The sequence below is a fragment of the Amblyraja radiata genome, chromosome 3 (assembly GCF_010909765.2).
Source record: "Amblyraja radiata isolate CabotCenter1 chromosome 3, sAmbRad1.1.pri, whole genome shotgun sequence".
Taxonomy (NCBI): Eukaryota; Metazoa; Chordata; class Chondrichthyes; order Rajiformes; family Rajidae; genus Amblyraja; species Amblyraja radiata.
Genome location: NC_045958.1, coordinates 52,009,820 through 52,026,041, shown reverse-complemented (window position 1 = coordinate 52,026,041; position 16,222 = coordinate 52,009,820). Strand labels below are relative to the sequence as shown.

The window sequence follows — 16,222 nt, the reverse complement described above, 5'->3', positions numbered from 1 at the left end:
CATATCGCCAACTTGGGACAATTTTTACATTTTTATCAAGCCAATTAATCAATCCAATTAACCTACAAACTGTACGTCTTTGGAGTGTGGGAGGAAACCGAAGATCTCGGAGAAAACCCACGCAGATCACGGGGAGAACGTACAAACTCCATTCAGACAGTACCCGTAGTCGGGATCGAACCCGGATCTCTGCCGCTGTATTTTTCTGTAAGGCAGCAACTCTACCGCTGTGCCACCGTGACTGTTATCCATTTCCTCAGATCCCTCTTATCCTCTTTGCTTTTCAAGAAAAAAACAATTTTCCCCAACTAAAATCTATCATCTTACCTTATTGTCTGTCAATTGGATAGAAATTCAACATGCCTATTAAAGACTCCTTATATTTTGTTACAAGCCTCTCCTGTATCACCACAGATTATACACTCACCAATGAAGAGCCACTTGCAAATTTTTAAATTACAATTCTGAATTGATAATCCACATGGCTAATGTAAACGGTGAATATAAAAATAATAATTTATTGTACCCATTGAATCATTTCAGCATTTGATGAGATCGTGGCTAATTTGTGACATTAAGCTATATTTTCTCGTATCTCTTAATAAATTTAATTGAAGAAATCCAATAGATACTGAAATCCAATGCTAAGGCTAAATAATTATTAAATATTTTTGTCATTTCATTGGAAATAGAGTTTACTGCTAATAATCATTTAACATGCATTCAATGTCATTTGAGGAAGAATGTTTCAAACCCTGAATCCAATGGAGTGCAGGAGCAATTCCCACTGACAGGACAAAATAAACAAACCTATTTTTTTAAGATTATGTTCCCAAACTCCCCATCTAGTGCAAGTAGCTTTTCTCCATCTAGCATAAATCAATAAAATTCACCTCTTACCCATCTTAATTCCAGGCAATAATAGTGATCCTATTATACAATACCACTTCAGAACATTTGCTAGTCTACTCAGGTTTTCCTGTTTCATAGTCGGCTTAAATCCATTCTGCTACTTGCTGCATTCTCTGTGCATTTTGACCTACATCATAACTCTCTTATGCTATACCATAAAAGCCTTGAGAAAATGTAGATGCATTAGCCTCACTTAACCCTTTGGTTACCATCTCAAAGTATTCACTAAAGTCGGTAACCCTGGACTTCTCTTTAGAATTCTGTGCTGCTATTTTATATTTTCAGTTTCTAGATGTTTTTCTTAAAGTAATTATGTTTTATAACTGACCATTGACTTTAAACTGATTGCTCTCTCAAATCCCTGGATTTGTTCCATCTCTCTTTTATTCACAGGAATCACGTAAGCTGTCTGCCTATTCCATTTAGTAATGATTTTTTAATATACATGTAATATTGCCTTTGCTAACACTGCCCCCAACTTATTTTTTTGCATGTGCAGGATCAGTCCATCTGCAGCAGGTTTATCTTCCAATTTCCATCATAAATATCATTACAACTTTAAGGCCAAGGCTAAATATTTTTGCCATTTTTCTTTGGAAGTACCTCAGAATTTACCACTAATAATCAGTAATGGCTATGCCTTAACAGGTTTTTCTTAAATGTTATTTGTTGTAAGATATGTTTTATTTAAAAAGCTCGATAGATCAGAGACTTGATTCAATGCTCAATATAATCTGCATTTTAATTTCCTATTATCTGAATGCTGATTGCAAAGAATTTACAACGGAAAATCAGTGCAACACATCATTAACTCCAGACCCATGTGAAAGATTTATTTTACCGTTAAATGTACTTGCTGCGATATAACCACAGATTTAATCATGTATTGTGTTGCATTTTGCTGTACCAAATAAACACCAAAAAAAACAGTATCAAACACAATAGATGAGGAAAACAAATGCTGCAAATCCAAAAAAAGATGTTTTTTAAAGAAATGCTCAGGTCTGTCAAAATCAATAAAAGTTATATCAAATTATTTTTAGAAATACAAAGGTCGAATCTATCGTACTAAAACAAACCACAACAAATTTTAAGCAGTACATGTTACATATTTTATAAGTAATATTTTTGATATTCTTGAGACATTTACCTTGTGCATCTGGTGCATGCTATCCTGCTGAAACTCACTTGGAGCTTGCGGTGGTATTGAATGAGTTACATTCGGTGGTCCTGGACTTGGACCCATCATACTATGTACAGAGCCTGGTGATGGTCCTGGTCCTGGACTTGGGCCAAGAATTGGTCCAGGAGATGGACCTGGCCCTGGAGATGGTCCAGGGTGAGGCATCCCACCTGTGGGGTCGGTAGGTGTCGACATCTATGCCAGTTTTGCTTTTTAACTTGAAGAATTTCTGTCAAAGAAAAAGAAAAATGGAAAAATTGAAAAAAATTAGCAAATTATCCATTTTACAATGAACAACTCTCTTCTGCCCTCTACATTCAATTACTTAATTAACAAAACAAATATGTATGAAAGACACCTCACTGCCTGTTCTGAATCAAGATCTAAAATGAAATATGTTCACACATACACAAGAACAGAAAGCATTTAACTATTTATTTTTCTTTATGTTCTCAATATTGCTCCACTGAATAATCATTCCATACCAATCATTATACAACTGGTTTTGTCACAAGAAATCTGTTTGTGTAAAAATAGGTGGCAAGTGACATTTTACACTAACACTATCAAATTGCATGTCTAATGTGTCCATTTCCTTTGCAGAAACTAAAGTATAGAAGATGGCACCGTTTTACCTACATTATGCATTCCAACATCTGTGCTTTCAAGCTAGACTACACACAATTCATATTTGGGTAAAAACAGAAAAATAATGTTGTTGACAAAAATATATTCATAAGACATGAGGGCTGTCATTTTAGATTTTCTTTTCTTCCTTTAGCACGCTTTGAAGCAGATTATAGAAATTATTATAATCTATTCTATTCCCGATTACTACCACAGCCCAAAGGCTCTTTTGATGTTTCCATGGAATTTGTAAAATTATACATTTGCTAACAGAATTCCACGCAATGGGAGCAAACAATAAACAAAAATAAAATGTTTGTAAAACAGTGAAAGATTGAAGCAGATTTTAAGGTTTTCACGACTACAGCATTAATATTTTCTCAAAGATGTATATGGAATGAAAACAACTCGTCATTACAGTATCCTAGCAATTGTTTGGGAAAGCAGTGTCTTTTTTGATGGTTCCAGCCTGCTGTTAACATTTAATAAACGTGAAATATTCAGCAAAATTGAACAAATAAAGAATATACTCTTTTAATATCAAGCTTTTAAATTAACACCTGTCAAATTAACAGCTGTCTGTCAATTTTCATTTCAGTTAAATTCATCTTAAAGAGGGGAAAATTTGAAGAAAAATAAAAAGAAATCAGCAGCAAGCTTCCAGTAAAAATTTTAACAATTCAATCTATTTTTGAATTTATTAGAAACCAAGATCTGTTGAATGGAGGATTCCTTTCTGACAGTCATTAATAAAAAAAACATAGGCAATTTCCTTCAAGAATCCTGAACTGGAAACAGCAACCTTCTAATATGGAAGTGAAAAGTTACATCTCTGCACTGAATTCAGATCCTCGCAGATTAGGTACATCAATTCAATGTAACAGATTAAATTGTGCCAAGCAAAACGTCAAATGCCATTTAAATATGTCCAGTTTAACATTTCTCTCTTTTAGTTCATCTGGCAGTAGAACTATGGATACTCATTCAGAGACAAGTAAATCACGTGAAATTAAAGTAAACCCAAATGAACACCAGAAAAACAAATTACATGCATCAAGGAACAAGTAAAGCAAATTGCTTTGTTCCTTTTCTTCACTCAGTAACTCCACTGACAGGAAGTCTACTTCCTGCAGTGAAATAAATGGATGTTATATTACTTTGCTCCACGAATCCCCAACATTACCAAAAATGCTGATAATGCCATCACTACCACTGACCACACCACCCCAAGAAAATATCATCTGTGCTTTTGGGAAATGGCTGATATGCAATTGATATTTGAGTGGTAATCATTGGTGTGTCTCAAATCTACAAGTAAAGCAACTGTTGTAGCAACCTATACAAGCATATTCCAAACAAGATATATTCAGCTTATATAAATGCATGAAATTTATCAACAAATTCGTCAGCTTTATGGTCACTAAGGAAGCCCTCTATTTCCACTCATATATTTTCTTTAAAAAATCACAGCAATTTATAGCTTTAAAAAACTGTTTTATATGGTGCCTCATATATTCATTGGTTACAAGAAAATACTTTATAACTATGATACGGAGTAAACGGGTCCTTTTCACAATGGCAGGCAGTGACTAGTGGGGTACCGCAAGGCTCAGTGCTGGGACCCCAGCTATTTACAATATATATTAATGATCTGGATGAGGGAATTGAAGGCAATATCTCCAAGTTTGCGGATGACACTAAGCTGGGGGGCAGTGTTGGCTGTGAGGAGTATGCTAGGAGACTGCAAGGTGACTTGGATAGGCTGGGTGAGTGGGCAAATGTTTGGCAGATGCAGTATAATGTGGATAAATGTGAGGTTCTCCATTTTGGTGGCAAAAACAGGAAAGCAGACTATTATCTAAATGGTGGCCGACTAGGAAAAGGGGAGATGCAGCGAGACCTGGGTGTCATGGTACACCAGTCATTGAAAGTGGGCATGCAGGTGCAGCAGGCAGTGAAGAAGGCGAATGGTATGTTAGCTTTCATAGCAAAAGGATTTGAGTATAGGAGCAGGGAGGTTCTACTGCAGTTGTACAGGGTCTTGGTGAGACCACACCTGGAGTATTGCGTACAGTTTTGGTCTCCAAATCTGAGGAAGGGCATTATTGCCATAGAGGGAGTGCAGAGAAGGTTCACCAGACTGATTCCTGGGATGTCAGGACTGTCTTATGAAGAAAGACTGGATAGACTTGGTTTATACTCTCTAGAATTTAGGAGATTGAGAGGGGATCTTATAGAAACTTACAAAATTCTTAAGGGGTTGGACAGGCTAGATGCAGGAAGATTGCTCCCGATGTTGGGGAAGTCCAGGACAAGGGGTCACAGCTTAAGGATAAGGGGGAAATCCTTTAAAACCGAGATGAGAAGAACTTTTTTCACACAGAGAGTGGTGAATCTCTGGAACTCCCTGCCACAGAGGGTAGTCGAGGCCAGTTAATTGGCTATATTTAAGAGGGAGTTAGATGTGGCCCTTGTGGCTAAGGGGATCAGAGGGTATGGAGAGAAGGCAGGTACGGGATACTGAGTTGGATGATCAGCCATGATCATATTGAATGGCGGTGCAGGCTCGAAGGGCCGAATGGCCTACTCCTGCACCTAATTTCTATGTTTCTATGTTTCTATGATACTTCGGTCGAAACAGAAGACCAATTAATAATTAACCATTATCATCAACAAACGAAAAAGGTGACTTTTGTTTTAAGAACATGAGAGATAGACTCTGCCCCCGAAAAGAAACAGTAAATAAGTTTAGCATTCCATCCAAACAATACTAGATTCTGTTGGATTGCCAGGCTAAATGATGCACTTAAATATCAGGTTAGGGCTCCAACCCATTAGGTTCTGATTCTGATGCATGCAACTGCAAATCAAGACCAGAACAAATGGTAAATTATTCAAATACCACATACTAAATATACTGGTACCAAGGGGCTTTTTAAATGAGCAATGCTGATCGCTAACACTGCAGTTCAGAACAAGTGACAATATTATATAGAACCATTTACTTAGAAGCATAGGTTTTACAGGAGGCATACAGGATGACATCGGTTGGAAGCTGTATACCAAATCTCGTTGCGCTTATGAGCAATGACAATAAAATATATTATTATTATTATTATTATGAAATATGGTTCTCATAGGGTCTGATCAGACTGGGTGGAAAGCAAAGAATTGCTGAAAGTAACGTCAGCACTATTGCGGAATGTTGCAGCAAGAGGCACATGAGAGGCTATTGAATGAACTATGAGAATAAGCATTTTAAGTGACACACAGATCAGATCCAATTTTGGTCTGAAAAGTACAGTGGGAAAGTTGAATATGACATGAACAGTAAAACTATCAAATTGTTTGTGATAATGGAAAATGCAGTTTAGGTGACTGCATTAGGGAATTCTCGAAGACAGGAGCATTCAAATTTGGAACTGATAAAGATGTACAAGAGACTAATATCAGATGAGATGGAGGCGAAGGTGGGGAAGAACAGGCAAATGATGTTTTACTATCAGTAAACAAAGGGTATGAATGCTTCATATTGAGACATTGACTAAAGAGGGAATAGCAAGGAAATGTGAGACGCTGTCAAATTTTCCATTATCCAGTTGAAAGACTCAACTAAAACTGTTAGTTAGTAGAGAACCAAATTCAATTAGATAACCAAATTCAATTTGATATCATAAGCAATCTAACAAAAGTAGTAAACAAGATGATGAGTTAAAAGGTAAGCTGCAGTTTGGTGTTATTGGTATGCAAGTGGCTGTTAGTGCTTGGGTTATACACAGGATGAAGGATAGGTTCCGGCACACACAACGTGCAGTCGCACTTATACCAGGAAATGGAATTGCCATACATCTTAGAACTATAATCCAAAACATATGAGCAGAACATAGTAGGAGCAACCCCAGAGGGATGGGCAATGGACAAAAGTAATTTGAAGTCACGCCTGATAAATGTTAGCATGATGCGGAGTTAGCAGCAATAAGAGCCCCTCACACCTCCCATCACCACTGCTCCATTAGAACAAAATGATTACCAAAGACTATATAGTCGTAGAGCATGGAAACAGACCCCTTTGCCAACACTTCAATGCCGACCATGACACGGCATCTAAGCTAGTTCCTTTTACCCATGTTCTGCCCATATCCCTCAACCTTTCCTATCCATACGTCTTTTAAATGTTGTTATTGTACCTGCCTCATCCTCTTCCTCTGTGAAAAAGTGCCCCTCAAGTTTCCATTAAATCTTTTCTGTCACTTTAAATGTATGCCTTCTAGTTCTTGAGTCCTCATCCTAGACAAAAAAAAACCTTGTGCAATCATCCCATCTATTCACCTCATGATTTTATCAACTCTGTAAGAGCACCCCTCAACCTCCTGCGCTCCAAGGAATGAAGTCCTAGCCTGCCCAATCTCTCCCTATAACTCAGACCCTTGAGTCCTGGCAATCTATCTATCTATCTATACATAACTACAATTCTGATCGTTATCTTCCAGTTTGTACGGGTTTTCTATTTGCGCAAAAACGGTACATAGAAACATAGAAAATAGGTGCAGGAGTAGGCCATTCGGCCCTTCGAGCCTGCACCGCCATTCAATATGATCATGGCTGATCATCCAACTCGGTATCCTGTACCTGCCTTCTCTCCATACCCCCTGATCCCTTTAGCCACAAGGGCCACATCTAACTCCCTCTTAAATATAGCCAATGAACTGGCCTCAACTACCTTCTGTGGCAGAGAATTCCAGAGGTTCACCACTCTCTGTGTGAAAAATGTTTTCCTCATCTCGGTCCTAAAAGATTTTCCCCTTATCCTTAAACTGTGACCCCTTGTTCTGGACTTCCCCAACATTGGGAACAATCTTCCTGCATCTAGCCTGGCCAACCCCTTAGAATTTTGTAAGTTTTTATAAGATCCCCCCTCAATCTTCTAAACTCTAGCGAGTACAAGCCGAGTCTATCCAGTCTTTCTTCATATGAAAGTCCTGACATCCTAGGAATCAGTCTGGTGAACCTTCTCTGTACTCCCTCTATGGCAAGAATGTCTTTCCTCAGATTAGGAGACCAAAACTGTACGCAATACTCCAGGTGTGGTCTCACCAAGACCCTGTACAACTGCAGTAGAACCTCCCTGCTCCTATACTCAAATCCTTTTGCTATGAAAGGACGCGACAGCGCTACGATTTTTCGCCAGCTCACTCACCGTTCCCGTGTTGCGAGTGCACCAAGTTTCGTTCCGATCGTTGGCATAATGTAAAAGTTAGCGAGGTTTAAAAATCTTTAAAACCGCGCATGCGCAGATCGATCCCCTCTCCTGCCAAACAGCGCCGCGCGGATTAGTCTCTTCTCCTGTCATTCCCGGGACGGTCCTCCCCTTCCTGCACCATCGCCTCTTTACTGGAGCTGAGGATGGCAGAGGTCTCGAACCGGACACAATTTTCGGAGGGACCAGAAGCGGCCCAGCCCGGCGCGGAGTCGGAGATGTCGCCAAACGGAAAGCGGAGACTCTGATTACGGCGGAGGAGAACAATCAGCGACCAGCTACCACTGTGAGTCCCCATCGCACTGCCAGCTCCAGCCCCTTCCCCTCTGGTCCCCCTTGTGGGCTCCTACCCCCCATCCCTGTGATACCCCCCTTTACCCCATGGTTCTTCCCCGTCTTTTCTCCGAGCTCTCTCCCCCCGCCCACAGCCTCCCCCCACAACCCCCCCACCCCTCCTTACCCCCCTCCCTCCTTTCCCCCTCACACCCCTCCCGCCCACATACACACCTCCCCTCCCACCCTCGTCATACACCCCCCTCCCCCACACCATCCTCTGTCCCTCCTACACCTTCCCGCCCACATATGCTGGGGATGAGGGGAAATGAGCCGCCCCAGCGCAGTTAGGGGCTATGGGTGAGTGGTGGAATATTGGGTTGGGGGAATGGGTTGCGTTGGGGGAACGGGTGAGTGGTGGAATATTGCATTGGGGAATGGGTTGCGTTGAGGGACCAGGCCTACCGTGTAACTGGGACCAAACAGGTCCCACTTAGTCTAACATTCTCATAAATCTTTGCAGTCTGTCCAGCTTAGTGACATCCGCCCTATAGCTGGATGAATAAAACTGAACACAATACTCAAGATAGACACAAAATGTTAGAGTAACTCAGAGGGTCAGGAAGCATCTCTGAAGAAAATGGATAGGTGATGTTTCAAGTCGGCACCCTTCTTCAGACTGATTGTAGTGGGGAGGGGAACTGGATGTGAGAAAAAAACAGGACAAATCGAGGCAGATGACTTCAGGCAAGGAGGTTCCCAGTTAGTCTGTTTGTTAGCTAGAGACGGTGAAGGATACATCATTGTGAACTGTGGGGCAATACTCCATGGCCTCACTGACATTTTGTACAACTGTAATACAACTTCCCAATTTCTATACTAAATTCTCTGACTCATGAAGGACAGCATGTCAAAAGCCTTCATCACCACCCTATCTATCTGCGATGCCACATTTAGGTAACTATTTACTTGTACCCCTAGTTTCCTTTGCCCTACAACATTCTCCAGTGTCCTACTGTTCACTAGTTTAACTTCCCAAAATGCAACACCTCACTTCTGAATTAAACTCTATTAGCCATTCCAAGGCTAACTTAACTAGGTGATCAAGATCCATTGTGTATGCAAGCAAAGGATTTCACTGTGCCTAATCACATGTGAAAATAAAGTATTATATATTTCTTCTCTCCAGAGATGCTCAGTTACTCCAGCTTTTGTGTCAAACTTCATATTTAGTTCCCCAAATAGAACGCATTTTACTAAACAAATTAAGTAGACTTCGGAACGGTTTAACAAAAAGGATGACATAATTTCCAATTCCACTGTTAATCCATCAATATCATGAAAGCTTAAGTAATCAAAGAAGTATAAACTCAAAAAAAATTTATGACCAACACTTTTGAAAAAGGAAATTTAAGCTCAGATATATTTATTGAATAAAACAGCAGAGACATCAATATAATACAATTTGGAAATTCATTTCGCGATTTTAGACCATTCTGGTATCGACATGTGTAACCGTAAAAAGGAACCACAATGCAGTGAAAATGGCAATAAAAATGAATGAAGGCTGTCATACAACACAATTCCTTCAGCTGTTCCATCAGCACATTGCATCAATCCTTTTCGCAGACTCGCATGTATTACGTTACACACTGCAACATTTTCCATTAACTTTTTTCTCAGACTATTTTATTCCCCGACGTAGGGCAGTAACAGTGCCCTCCATAATATTTGGGACAAAGACCCATCATTTATTTATTTGCCTCTGTACTCCACAATTTGAGATTTGTAATAGAAAAAAAATCACATGAGGCTAAACTGCACATTGCCAGATTTTAATAAAGGCCATGTTTTATGCATTTTGGTTCCACCGTGTAGAAATTACAGCTGTTATACATAGTCCCCCCCATTTCAGGGCACCATAATGTTTGAGACATATGGCTTCACAGGTGTTTGTAATTGCTCAGGTGTGTTTAATTGCCTCCTTAATGCAGGTATAAAAGCGCTCTCAGCACCTATTCTTTCCTCCAGTCTTTCTATCGCCTTTGGAATCTTTTATTGCTGTATATCAACATGAGGATCAAAGTTGTGTCAATGAAAGTCAACGAAGCCAAACTGTTAGAGACATTAGCCAAACCTTCGGCTTACCAAAATCAACTGTTTGGAACATCATTAAGAAGAAAGAGAGCACTGGTGAGCTTACTAATCACAAAGGGACTGGCAGGCCAAGGAAGGCCTCCACAGCTGATGACAAAATAATTATCTCTATAATAAAGAAAAATCCCCAAACGCCTGTCCGACTGATCAGAAACAATCTTCAAGAGTCAGGTGTGGATTTGTCAATGACCACTGTCCGCAGAAGACTTCATGAACAGAAATACAGAGGCTACACTGCCAGATGCAAACCACTGGTTAGCCGCAAAAATAGGATGGCCGGGTTACAGTTTGCCAAGAAGTACTTAAAAGAGCAACCACAATTCTGGAAAAGGGTCTTGTGGACAGATGACAAAGATTAACTTACATCAGAGTGATGGCAAGAACAAAGTATGGAGGAGAGACGGAAACTGCCCAAGATCCAAAGCATACCACCTCATCTGTGAAACACGGTGGTGGGGGTGTTATGGCCTGGGCATGACTGCTGAAGGTACTGGCTCACTTATCTTCATTGATGACACAACTTCTGATGGTAGTAGCATAATGAATTCTGAAGTGTATACAAACATCCTATCTGCTCAAGTTCAAACAAACGCCTCAAAACTCATTGGCTGGCGGTTCATTCTACAGCAAGACAATGATCCCAAACATACTGCTAAAGCAACAAAGGAGTTTTTCAAAGCTAAAAGATGGTAAATTCTTGAGTGGCCAAGTCAATCACCTGATCACCTGAAGGTTGGTTAAGAAGGTTCAATTGTTGGGTATTAATAGTGGAGTAGCAAGATTGATTCAACAGTGGCTGAATGGGCGATACCAGAGAGTAATGGTGGATAACTGTTTGTCAGGTTGGAGGCCGGTGACTAGTGGGGTGCCTCAGGGATCTGTGTTGGGTCCACTGTTGTTTGTCATATACATCAATGATCAATTGTTTGTCATATATATTAATGGTGTGGTAAATTGGATTAATGCAGATGATACTATGATCGTTGTCAAGTTTATTCGTCACATACACATACGAGATGTGCAGTGAAATAAAGTGGCAATGCTCGCGGACTTTGTGCAAAAAAAAAACAAGCAACCAAACAAACTGCAAACAGAATGGAACAAAATCACATATTCTTTTACATATTAAATATTGTGGGCGGAAGGGAAAAGGGTAAAAATAAAAGCAATTTAAAAAAAAAAAAAAACAGTAGAGTGGTACAGTAAAGTTAGTCCCTGGTGAGATGGGAGTTTACAGTCCTAATGGCCTCTGAGAAGAAACTCCTTCTCAGCCTCTCCGTTCTCACAGCATGGCAACGGAGGCGTTTGCCTGACCGTAGCAGCTAGAACAGTCCGTTGCTGGGGTGGAAGGGGTCCCCCTTGATCCTATTGGCTCTGGAGTTGCACCTCCTGATGTATAGTTCCTGCAGAGGGGCGAGTGAAGTTCCCAAAGTGCGTTCGGCTGAACGCACTACTCTCTGCAGAGCCTTCTTGTCCTGGGCAGAGCAATTCCCAAACCAGATTGTAATATTTCCGGACAAGATGTTTTCCACAGCCGCTGAGTAGAAGCACTGGAGGATCCTCGGAGACACTCTGAATTTCCTCAATTGCCTGAGGTGGTAAAGGCGCTGCCTTGCCTTACTCACGAGTGCTGCAGCGTGTGATGTCCATGTCAAATCCTCAGAGATGTGGACTCCCAGGTATTTAAAACAGCTTACCCTATCCACGGTATCCACATTTATCCTGAATGATGTGTACATCCTCGGATGATGTGCCCTCCTAAAGTCCACGATCAGTTCCTTAGTTTTTTTGATGTTCAAGAGGAGGCTGTTGTCCAGACACCAGAGTGCCAGATCAGCCACCTCCTCCCGGTAGGCCTTCTCATCGTTGTCTGAGATCAGGCCCACCACCACAGTGTCATCAGCAAACTTGATTATCGAGTTGGAGCTGAACCTAGCCACACAGTCATGTGTGTACAGGGAGTACAATAGGGGGCTGAGGACGCAACCCTGGGGGGATCCTGTGCTCAGGGTGAGGGATTTCGATGTATTCCCTCCCATCTTGCCTACCTGGGGCCTGGAGGTGAGAAAGTTCAGGACCCAGGCACACAGGGGGTTGTTGAGCCCTAATCCCAGTTGCTTCTCGGCCAGTCTGGTGGGGACTATCGTGTTGAAGGCCGAACTGAAGTCTATGAACAGCATCCTCACGTAGCCCCCATTCTGGCTATCAAGATGAGAGAGAGTGGTGTGCAAAACCTGGGAGACCGCATCGTCCGTGGATCTGTTCGGACGGTATGCGAATTGTAACGGTGGTGTTGTGGATAATGAAGTAGATTTTCAAAGTCTACAGAGAGATTTAGGCCATTTGGAAGAGTGGGCTGAAAGATGGCAGATGGAGTTTAATGCTGATAAACGTGGGGTGCTACATCTTGGCAAGCCAAATCAAAATAGGACGTACATGGTAAATGGTAGCGAATTGAGGAATGCAGTTGAACAGAGGGATCTAGGAATAACTGTGCATAGTTCCCTGAAGGTGGAATCTCATGTAGATAGGTTGGTAAAGAAAGCTTTTGGTGTGCTGGCCTTTATAAATCAGAGCATTGAGTAGAGAAGTTGGGATGTAATGTTAAAATTGTACAAGGCATTAGTGAGGCCAATTCTGGAGTATGGTGTACAATTTTGGTTGCCAAATTATAGGAAAGATGTCAACAAATAGAGAGTACAGAGGAGATTTACTAGAATGTTGCCTGGGTTTCAGCACCTAAGTTATAGAGAAAGGTTGAACAAGATAGGTCTTTATTCTTTGGAGCGCGGAAGGTTAAGGGGGGGGACTTGATAGAGGTCTTTAACATTATGAGAGGGATAGACGGAGTTGACATGGATAAGCTTTTTCCATTGAGAGTAGGTAAGATTCAAACAAGAGGACATGACTTGAGAATTAAGGGACAAACGTTTTTGGGTAACATGAGGGGGAACTTCTTTACTCAAAGAGTGGTAGCTGTGTGGAATGAGTTTCCAGTGGAAGTGGTGGAGACAGGTTCGATTTTATCATTTAAAAATAAATTGGATAGGTATATGGATGGGAAAGGAATGGAAGGTTATGGTCTGAGTGCAGGTAGATGGGACTAGGTGAGAGTAAGTGTTCGGCACGGGCTAGAAGGGCCGAGATGGCTTGTTTCCGTGCTGTAATTGTTATATGGTTTTGTCTGAACCCAATTGAGCATGCCTTTTATATGCTGAAGAGAAAACTAAAGGGGACTAGCCCCTAAAACAAGCATAAGCTAAAGATGGCTGCAATACAGGCCTGGCAGAGCATCACCAGAGAAGACACCATGCAAAGCATATGCAACAAAATATTAAACATGACTACTTTCATTTATATGGCATTGCTGTGTCCCAAACATTATGGTGCCCTGCAATGGGGGGGGGGGGAGAACTATGTATAAACACAGCTATAATTTCTGCATGGTGAACCCAAAAGGTATAAACTTTGCCTTTATTAAAATCTGACAATGTGCACTTCAACCACATGTGATTTTTTTTCTATTACAAATCTCAAATTGTGGAGTACAGAGGCAAATAAATAAATGACGGGCCTTTGTCCCAAACATTATGGAGGGCACTGTAGGTCATCGGTCACCACAAAATTATGCTTGCTGGCGACACTTCTTGTGTTGGGTACAAAAGCCCTTTAGAATGAAAGTCAAAGTGTTTTTTCAAGCACAGCAGAAAGAAAGCAAACACATGAACCCAAGCGGATGATCTTCAAAGGGGTTGGGGAGCAACCCTACAACACTCCTTATGGCCTGGCCACGGGGAGTTCGGTACTTGTTTAACATAACTTCGCCCACTTTGCTTCAAACTCACGGCTCGCTCGGTGGGGAAACAAAATCTGCCACCGCCGCCAGGCCTCGGGCAGCAAGAAGCCGGCGGAATGGCGGAGGCCAGACAGCACCGGGGCTGGAAGCGGCGCCGCCCCGCCCCGCGGCCTGGGCCCCAACAAGGCCGCCAAACCCCGCTCCAAGCCCGTGGCTGGGCCGCGGAATCTTTCCGCAGCTTTTTCTCAAAAGTAAAAACGCGAGAGAGAAATAAATCTCCAGAGCGACGCGCGGTTAAAATATCAAGCGGCCGAGCCGAGCCGGGTGCCTGTATGCGGGAAGCGGCTCCACAAACCTGCGCTGTTAAGCGGGCAGGGCCGGGCCGGGCCCGCGCGAAACCTGCAGCCTGCAGCCGGAACGCGCGCCTCAACCGCGGTCCGGCGCCAGGGAAACCGCGCGAGGTGGCACCGGCACCGTCACCGTCGCCCCAACTCCCCCCCACCCATCCATCCGCCCGGCGGCTCAAGCCGACCGCCGGCGGCCTCTCTCTCCCGCTCTCGCTCCTTCCCGAGGCCCCCGCTGGTTTGAAGGCAGAGCCGTGCGGCCGAAGGTAAGATCTTTCCCAGCTTCACCAACGCTCTGCTGCCTCGCCCTCTCCCACCCCATAAAGTGCATAAAGATCCAAACTGCAACAGTTTTAGCTTAAACACAGACTTTTAAAAAAAACAACCAGCCACAAAAATCAAACTCTGGTTAACATGAAAATCTTACCCTTCAATCTCGCATTCATTCATTCACTGACTCACTCCCACTCCAGGGCATCGGAATTTGTGAAAACAGTTGGGGGCGCTTTTACTTATATATTTATTATTTTTTTATATATTGTAACCTTTTTTGAGTTTTTTAATTGAGTGGCAAAGGGTTGTTCTCATTGGCGATGTGACAGCCATCAACGTCCCCTTTCCTGCAATCCTCTTCCTCCTTTTATTTCGTTACGTTCTCCAGCTCACCAACAACGAGCTTTGCAGGAAATCCCGCCTCTACGCTGAAAATTCATTGGCTACTGTACTTACAGCACCCATACTTTTCGCAAGCAACACAAACCCAGCATCTGTGCAGAAAATAATATCAGTTTTGCCTTTAAAAGCATTTGCAAAAAGATTAGTCAGTCTTATTCTCTTTTAGCTGAATTTTACTCTTGCACCACCTTCTTCATATTTGGTTTTATGTCTACCTCTAAATGAATAATGCATTAAATAGATTTATTAGTACTCCACAGGGAATCCATAGTGGTTATGTGCACGATAGTTGTTATCTCACTAAGAATAAGGAATGTTTGCAAATATGGAGGAAATCCATTAAAACGTCTGTAGTCTCTGGTGTCGTATTTTATCTTGATCATTGGAGAAACATTGGGAATTAACCTATTCCTTTCAATCAAAATATAAACTCCAGGTTAAGTTGACGCTGCTGAGATTCTAGAATTGGTGTGGATTCAGCAGTAAATGAAAATTAATCTCCAGAACACCATGATGATCTATTCTGGAGTACATTCAGAAGACATTGAACATTACACCACAGAAACAAGCCATTCGACCCACAATGTCTGCGCTGAACATAATGCAAAGTTAAACTAATTCATTTGCTTGCACATGAGCCGTGTCCCTACATTCCCTGCCAATCTAGAAGGCTCCTAAACACCATTATTGTACCTGCCTCCACCACCACCACCCCTAGCAGTGCTTTTCGGATACATACCTCCCACAATATTAAAAAAAACTTATTTTGCACATCTCCTTTAAATTTTGCCCCACTCACCTTAAAGCTATGCCCTTTATTATTTTACATTTCCAATCTGGTTAAAAGATCCCGGCTCTCGACCTTATGCCCCTGTCCCACTTAGGAAACCTGAATGGAAACCTCTGGTGACCTTGCGTCCCACCCAAGGTTTCCGTGAGGTTCCCGGAGGTTTTGGTCATTCTCCCTAATGGCCAAAAGTGGTTTCCGCGTAGTCAAG

The 16,222-nt window shown here is 41.9% G+C and overlaps 1 protein-coding gene across 3 annotated transcripts in view; it reads right to left on the bottom strand.

Moving 5' to 3' along the window:
* The window catches only part of smarca2 (SWI/SNF related, matrix associated, actin dependent regulator of chromatin, subfamily a, member 2), a 140,792-nt gene extending 125,599 nt beyond the window's left edge, over positions 1-15,193 (bottom strand). The window contains exons 1-2 of one of the 3 annotated variants that reach the window (XM_033017796.1): positions 14,977-15,193; positions 2,063-2,324 (exon numbers count right to left, since the gene is read on the bottom strand). In XM_033017796.1, the coding sequence (XP_032873687.1) occupies positions 2,063-2,290 (228 nt within the window). In that variant the 5' untranslated portion in view covers positions 2,291-2,324; positions 14,977-15,193. Of the gene's footprint in view, positions 1-2,062; positions 2,325-14,560; positions 14,758-14,976 lie in introns of those variants that run through there. The other 2 variants (XM_033017797.1, XM_033017798.1) reach the window with 2 other exon arrangements.
* Between the last annotated feature and the right edge of the window lie 1,029 nt (positions 15,194-16,222).